The sequence below is a fragment of the Myxine glutinosa genome, chromosome 14, assembly GCF_964187855.1.
Source record: "Myxine glutinosa chromosome 14, kmMyxGlut1.1, whole genome shotgun sequence".
Lineage (NCBI taxonomy): Eukaryota > Metazoa > Chordata > Myxini > Myxiniformes > Myxinidae > Myxine > Myxine glutinosa.
Window position 1 is genome coordinate 71,606,539 of NC_136274.1, and position 8,244 is coordinate 71,614,782.

An 8,244-nucleotide genomic window follows, 5' to 3' on the forward strand; every position below is an offset into this window, starting at 1 on the left:
ATCATGGCAGATAGTGAGACCCAAAAGCTTGAGTGACAGAACTTCGTGGAGAGGATTATTCAGAAAGTGGATGGGAGGGTTTTCCAGTCGGTCTTTTCGGAGAGACATCGTAAGAGTGTGAGAAGTGTATCGTATTAGTGTATTAGTGACTCTAATAACAATAGGAGACCCAGTCTCTTCTATAATAGGTACCCCAATAACAATAGGAGACCCAGTCTCTTATAGACTTGGTACCCTGATAACAATAGGAGACCCAGTCTCTTCTGGACTTGGTACTCAAATAACAACAGGAGACCCAGTCTCTTATAGACTTGGTACCCTAATAACAACAGGAGACCCAATCTCTTGTATACTTGGTACCCTAATAACAACAGGAGACCCTATTATTAGTACCCTAATAACAACAGGAGACCCAGTCTCTTATCGACTTGGTACCCTAATAACAACAGGAGACCCAGTCTCTTATAGACTTGGTACTCTAATAACAATAGAAGACCCAGGCTCTTATAGACTTGGTACCCTAATAACAATAGGAGACCCAGTCTCTTATAGACTTGGTATCCTAATAACAATAGGAGACCCAGTCTCTTATAGACTTATACACTCTTATAGACGATGACTTGGTACTCTAATAACAATAGGAGACCCAGTCTCTTATAGACTTGGTACTCTAATGAAGTGAAAACAAAAGGAAACTTGCATTTTCAGACATCCATTAAAATATCCATTGTGCACTATATGGCTTTGGAGGTTATGGTTCAATAATATGTACAGGACACCTCACCCCTGCAAACAGGCTCCGTCTGATTCCAGTAGGGCTCTCGCGTGTCGAGACACTCGCTTGTTGAAGTACCTTGCTCCAGCGTGTAGCCGGCGTAACATGAAAAGGACACAAACGCACCAACTGCAAAACTGCTGTCCGTTGTGGTGAAGTTTCCATGCTGTATGTACGGCTCGTAGCAACGGCCTTGTTCAAATGCTTTGGGTGGGATGAGACACACGGTAAAAGATCAAGGTTAGTGGGATTATCTAGTGTGACATCATAGAAAACGTCACAAATGCAGTTTGATTCCACTGTGGTCAGGCAATAGGACTTGAGGAAAGACAAACATTGGCGTAAATGATGTGTATTGAAAATTCAGGTGCACAATATGGTTAGAGAGTCTGCTCTCATCCCACTGATATCCCACTGATAGGCCAGATACGCTAATCTTAACCTCTATCTAATCGGCTTGTTTTTTTCACACACCCAACCTGTTCATCATATTTTGTTCAAATCTGTCCATAATTTTTTGAGATATCCTGCTTTCAGCCAAACAACCGAACAAGAGCATTGCAGGCAAAAATAGAGCATGGCCAAACATCTATAGGTTGGCAAACATTGCACAGGTTTCTGCATGGATGTTCCTTCGTAAGAACCTTGTAAAAAGCTACTGTATAAGGAACGTTGATAAAGCTGCCCAAACTCCCTGATGAATTGTTATTGGACACAACAAAGGCAACAAAGGCCAAGAAAACCCATCTCTCTCTGTTCCCACCGTACCCAGTCGTACCCAACTGCTCCTGGACTCTGTGTCCTTCTCTCCTGACAAGGTGGAGAAGTTTCTGTCAAACCTCGACTCTGATTCTGCAACTGGACCACACGGCATCAACCCACAGGTCTTAAAATCCTGCTCTGTCACTCTATCTCACCCTCTCTCTGTTCTCTTCACCCTCTCTTTTGCTCAAGGTCATCCACCAGCATCCTGGAAACCAGCCAACATCACCGCTTTACACAAAAAAGGTGCAAAAACAGATCCTTGCAACTACAGACCAATCAGCCTGCTTCCAATTATCAGCAAAGTCATGGAATCCATCATTGCTTCAGATATCAAATCCTTCCTCTTCTCCAATGGCTTGATCTCCGATCATCAATTTGGATTCAGACCAGGTCATTCTACTCTGGACATGTTGCTTCTGCTGTCTCAACAATGCATGGAGGTCCTCAATGCCAAACAGGAAATCAGAGCTGTCTCCCTTGACATATCACGTGCCTTCGATATATCACGTGCCAAAAAAGTCTAAATGATCTCGAGCTCTAAATGGTCAAGGGTTCAAGCCTTTTGTCTAACATCAGCTCTTTCACGAGCCTCGATTCAGTATACAAAACATGTCTGAAGGTTGTAAGGGCCCTAATTGGTGTCAAGGTCTTGGCCTTCTAAGGGGACTGTGGGATCCAGAGGTTTTCGGGATCTAACGGTTATAAAAACGTCTAAAGGCTGAAGGGGTCTAAATTTGTCTAAAGTTTTGAAAGGGTCTTAAAAGGTAAAAGGGGTCTAAGGCAGGCGCGTATTTTTTTTCAGGTTAGGGGCGAAATAATTACTCCCGCTAGGGAGTAATGCATTCGATCGTGTCCGTCCGTCCGTGTGTGTCCGTCCGTGTCCGTCCGTGTGTGTGTGTGTGTGTGTGTGCGTATGTGTGTCCGTATGTTTGTGAACAAGATATCTGGAAAAGTTCTGAACGGATTTGGATGAAAGTTGGTGGGATGATTGCCCTTGGCATAAGGAAGAATTGATTAGTTTTTGGTGAAGCTCAGGATATTATTCCGGATCCAGGAATTTTTTGAAGGATTGTTTACCATTGGAAGATAGGGCTCATTTTTAAAAAACATTATCTTCTATATATTCTATATTTAACATTGTGATATGAAAATAGTTTTCATATTTGTTGTAAATGTAGTTTAAACTCGTGGTTATGCGTTAGAGCGGTGTATTTTTTAGCAGCGTCGTCTTCAATGTTCATGTTTTTTTCTAATAAAGGCATATTCTGTCGTTTTAAAACCACCAAAGTGTGTATTCGTTTTCCCCGTTTCATAAAATGTATCGTTTGATACGTATAATGCTTTAAAACTGTTTTTTTTGTTGTTTTTTTTAACCTCAGAAGAGATATCAACATTTACCTCAGCGAATGTCAATTGCGGTCAGTATTTGATGAACTTTTAAAGACTTAGGTGAGTTATAAGTGTGACCAGCATGTGCACGGGATTCTTCCCAGAGGAATGAGTAGTCGCATTAGCTTGTCCGACTTAAAATGAGCTTTTGTTTTGACGTTTGGGCCAGTTTTACATGTTGTATCCCTAAGGAATGAAACGAACGTTTTTCCTGGTTTACAATTTTATTTGAAGTCACACATGCCTCAAAATACACTCACTTATATAAAGTTGAACGCTGAATCCGAAAATGTAAGTGAAATTGCCTTGTTTTTTTTTAACATTATCTTCTATATATATTATATATATATATATATATATATATATATATATCTGTGCAGTGTCTGTCTTGTGTTGTCACTGAACTACTCCCTCAAACTTTTGTGAAATCGTACTATTCCAACTTGACTCACGGTGGGAGTATGCGCTCTACTGAGTGGTGTCTTAGTTTTGTCATAGATTTCTAGACTATTCTAAATATAGACAAAGAACGCTCTAATACACTTGAAAAGAAGTTCTCTAATGAAAAAAAAACTTTCGCCCAAAATTCAACATTTATTTGAATTAATGTCTCATTATAAAAATCCAGTTGAATGAAAAGCAGACATTGCATATAACCACCGTTTAGGTGGTTATACGCAATGTCTGCTTTTCATTCAACTGGATTTTTATAATGAGACATTAATTCAAATAAATGTTGAATTTTGGGCGAAAGTTTTTTTTTTTTTCATGAAATGAAATGATCAAAAATGATCATTATAATGAAATGAAATATGAATATATGAAACTACAATATAATGAAACGTATAATGAAACAAATTACAGAATGATCAAAACAAATCAATGTCTCTGACAAGGTTTGACATGGAAGTGACCTTCAGAATTACGGATTTGCCATTAGCTGAACATTTGCCTTCATCACCTCGACGATGTGAATCACCTACAACAAAACTTTCTTCTCCAACACATTTGATGCCGATTGTATTCCCTGGATAATTTCCCACAGACAGAAAGCATGTTCTTGAGTCTTGAAAACACAGAGTGTCAAATTCAAACAGAATGAAAGGGCCTCTGGATTTTCTTATATTTGGGATACCATTCCACTCCTTGGTCCATGAATTGAGAAAAGAAGCCTCTCCGCTGACAAATTATTCCGGTAATTCGTTAATCATCAAGTATCCGCCATGGGAGCAATTGAACAAAATGGTACAAACAAGTCAGGAGACGACGATGGTTCACGAGCGAGCGGTATTCAATGACAAAGGTCAAAACCGACATTGAAAATATATAAATAATTTATCTATTGTATTAAAAATATATAAATAGTATTACCTGTTATGAGACTAGTTAGCTACACAATACCGAAAATTCGGTTCGATTCCGACAACTTTGAAAATTTGACCTTTGTGACATTCAAAGGTCAAAGGTCGAAGATTATGAAATTTGTTGGAAAACTTGTACTTCATGATGTATGTGATAATATAAGATCATGTACGACATTTCACCCTATCAGGAAGCGAACAATGTAATAAAACCATAAAAAATCGACTTTTCTAAATTTCGTGACCTTGTGACCTTGACCTTGGGGCGAAAATGAAAAATCGAGCTCCGTGGGGCTAGACACGTGACATTGGCCTAACCAAATATCGAAACCCCTGTCAGATTCCACCAAACCCCTCGGAGAAGATGTAGCTTGAACTCCATTACCCCCTAAAAAGACATATTTTTTGGGCGCAATACGCCCACTCTAGGCAGGACACAACTAGATCATGATATCAACCTCCCACCCAAGTTTCATCAAGATCGGATGATATCATCGGGTAGTTATGCTGCGGACAGACAGACAGACAGACACACACACAGACAGACACACACACAGACAGGCAGACAGACGCACACACATGACGAGGAATTTCGGGTGATCCCACATTCTGAGACAACATCTTCGGTTATATACACGTTGATACATATTAAACTAGAACGGCACTCAGTGGAGAGCATACCTCCACCTGGTTGGCCATATCACTCAATGGTGAAGAATCATAAAAAAAATTATACTAGCCGGATCCGGATCTTCATCAAAATTGAATCGATTCTTCCTTGTCACACACCCAACCTGTCCAACAAGTTTAGTCCAAATCCATCCATAACTTTTTGAGATATCCTGCTGTGTATCATTTTTGGACCGATCTACTAATGGTGAAGAATCACTTAACAAAGTTAAATAATTCTCACATCTGAATTCATATTCAGATCTTAACCAAAATCGAATCGAATCGTCCTTGTCAGGCACCCAACCTGTCCACCAAGTTTCGTCCAAATCCGTCCACAACTTTTTGAGATATGTTGTTCACAGGCAAAGGGCCAGACAAACAGACAGGTGTGAAAACATAACCTCCATCCACCTTTGGTGGCGGAGGTAATAATTAGCCACGTGTGGGCTGACGGTTATCTCTTGAGGTTGTAGTTCAGACACCTGCTGATTTTGGGAGTTGTTAGGGTTAGGGTTTGGGTTAGGGTTAGGGTTGTGAGGGTTAGGGTTAGGGTTAGGGTTTGGGTTAGGGTTAGGGTTGTTAGGGTTAGGGTTTGTGTTAGGGTTAGGGTTGTTAGGGTTGTGAGGGTTGTGAGGGTTTGGGTTTGGGTTACGGTTCGGGTTGTTTGGCTTAGGGTTAGAGTTGTTCGGGTTATACATGAGTTATACATGACACACATACACACACACTGAAGGTAACAGTGTTCCTCCGACTTATTTTAACGATGGTATTCTAACGAGTATACTCAGGGCCGGCGCTACCATTAGGCCAACTAGGCAGGCGCCTGGGGCGCAGACATCAGAGGGGCGCATTATTGAACTTGTAGCAATAGCTCGAAGACTTCCAAAGTCTATGCCGCCACAAGAAGTACTTCTCTTCATACTACAACAAAAACTCCTGGATAATGTGCCTAATGTTTCCGTTGCTTTGAGGATCCTTCTCACACTTCCACTATAAGTGGCAAGTGGTGAACGTAGTTTCTCAAAGCTCAAACTTATAAAAACTTACATACGCTCTACAATGTTGGAAAAGAGACCAGTTGGCTTGGCAACTATATCAATTGAACATGCCCAGGCATCAGCACTTGATCTGGTTGAATTGGTCACAAAATTTGCAAAGGAAAAGGCACGCAAAGTGAGATTTTGATGTTTCTGAAATTGAAACTTTTATGAGACGTTTTTAACTCTGTTTGTCTGTTTTTTTGTTTGCTTCTCTGTCTGACTGTAAGCGAAACATTGTGGTAACATGACGGGTTGGTTACGCCAAGTATCCTTAAATGGTATATATACTCAGGTTCGCTATGTTTCTTCGTTCAAAATCATGGTAGATTAGCAAACCTATACATTTTTGGAAACGTTATTACATGGAAAATCTGAAAATCAATGTTTACATTTGCCAATTCCGACCAATTCGACCAATCGACCAATTCCATTCGACCAATTCGACCATTCGACCAATCGCTTCAATCGACCATTCGACCAATTCGATTCGATTCATCGAATTCGATTCGATCGACCATTCGACCAATTCGATTTGCCAATCAATTTGACCGACCTTTGCTTGTGTGGAACGGACTGTGAAAACGATGCGGACTATATTGTCGGATACGACACACAGGACAGTGATGACGAACTCTAAATGGCATATTCTGTAATCGTGTATGTTTGATGCCATTGACTGCCTGTGTATATTTTGTCATTGACTGCCTGTGTAGATGTGAAGTTATACCGACTGCATGTGTATATATGATTTTGCTGACTGCCTGTGTATGTTTGGTGATATGAATTATTGTGACACATTTTGATGTTATTAACTGCCTGTACAAAATGATAACATGTATTTGATTATGCAACTTATCGCGAATATAAAGACTATTTTGCAATTCAAAACCTTTGATTCGTGACTTACCATTCCCCATAGCACTAATTTGATACTTTCATTGGATTCCTTGTCCCTGAAAATATAGGTTTAGTATATTTAAAAAAGTTTTTAGGGTAATTAGAGGCAGAAATAGAACAAAAGATGTATTTTACAGTGGCCATTTTGAAAATCCAAAATGGCCGCCATACAGGTATCTCTCCAAATGTAAACTGATTTTTAGTTTCCTTATGCTATAACCTTTCCAAAAATGTATAGGTTTGCTAATCTACCATGATTTTGAACGAAATATAATTTATTGACATAGTGAACCTGACTAATATACTTAAAGGTGCGTGAAGTAAAAGGTTTGAATGTTGTGTTGCCAATGGCTGAGGTACGCAGTATACCGAGTGCCCTTTACTTCAAAATGATCTGTGTGCCAAAATATTTTATTTTGTATTTGCGAAAGATAATCAAAGCTTGATCATTTAAAATTTTGATTTTGCATGTCTAAAACTTATTGCTCAAACCAAAAACTGTTTTGTTTATGTGTAATTTCCATGCACACACTCATAAAGGGACCACTTTCTTTATTTTGCATTGCAAGCCGCATGGAGTGTCATATTTTTAAAGTGAAAATCCCAACCCTAACAGGGCCACTGCCATATTAATGGATATTGCACCTTTAATATTGGTGCTGTTGGCATCTTACGGTACTTATTCTTGCAATTTAATTTTTTTTTAGCAGTTTCATGTTTTCTGCTTTTTATTTTTTCTACAAAACATCTGTTTTTAATAATCGAAGTTGGCAAAAAAAAAATTTGGGGAGGGGGATGCAAGTAGCTGGCCTTGCCTAGGGCGCAAAATAATCTGGCGCCGGCCCTGAGTACACTTATATCAATGAGTCCCACCTTGTTGGTTGGCTGTTGATCGTTTTTGGCCTAAGTAAGTTACAAACCAACTGGTTAGGCCTGACATTTTACAGGACGTGGTAGGAATTAGTAATTTGTTCAGGATACCAGAGATAACAAGCCTACTCTTCGCAAAGGACACCGTGGGATCTTCAACGTCCCCCACCTAATGCTGACAGATGCGATGACCAGTTTGACCAATGATCTTTTCACCGTCTGATAAACTTTTACTGTCCTTTGAAAACTACTCAGACAATAAAGCAAGTTAATTGTAATCGTACAACAATAAAGTCCACCACCTTGTCTGGATGTTTACTAAAAACTCATTACTTCTGCATTATAGACTAATCTAATTAGGAGACCATTTAGAGTCTTAGACAATTAGTCATATTTTAATGTTATCGATGGGAAACAACTTTGAGAAATAAAATTGATTTCATTTTTAATTGAAATATAACAAATTAGAGAAGGT

At 39.3% G+C, this 8,244-nt stretch overlaps 1 protein-coding gene across 1 annotated transcript in view; it reads right to left on the minus strand.

Annotated features, from left to right (window-relative positions):
• Positions 1–8,244, minus strand: part of SEZ6 (seizure related 6 homolog) — a 288,840-nt gene that overhangs the window by 42,656 nt on the left and 237,940 nt on the right. The window contains exon 8 of the mRNA XM_078768042.1: positions 785–979. Within this exon, the coding sequence (XP_078624168.1) occupies positions 785–979 (195 nt within the window). The remainder of the gene's footprint in view (positions 1–784; positions 980–8,244) is intronic.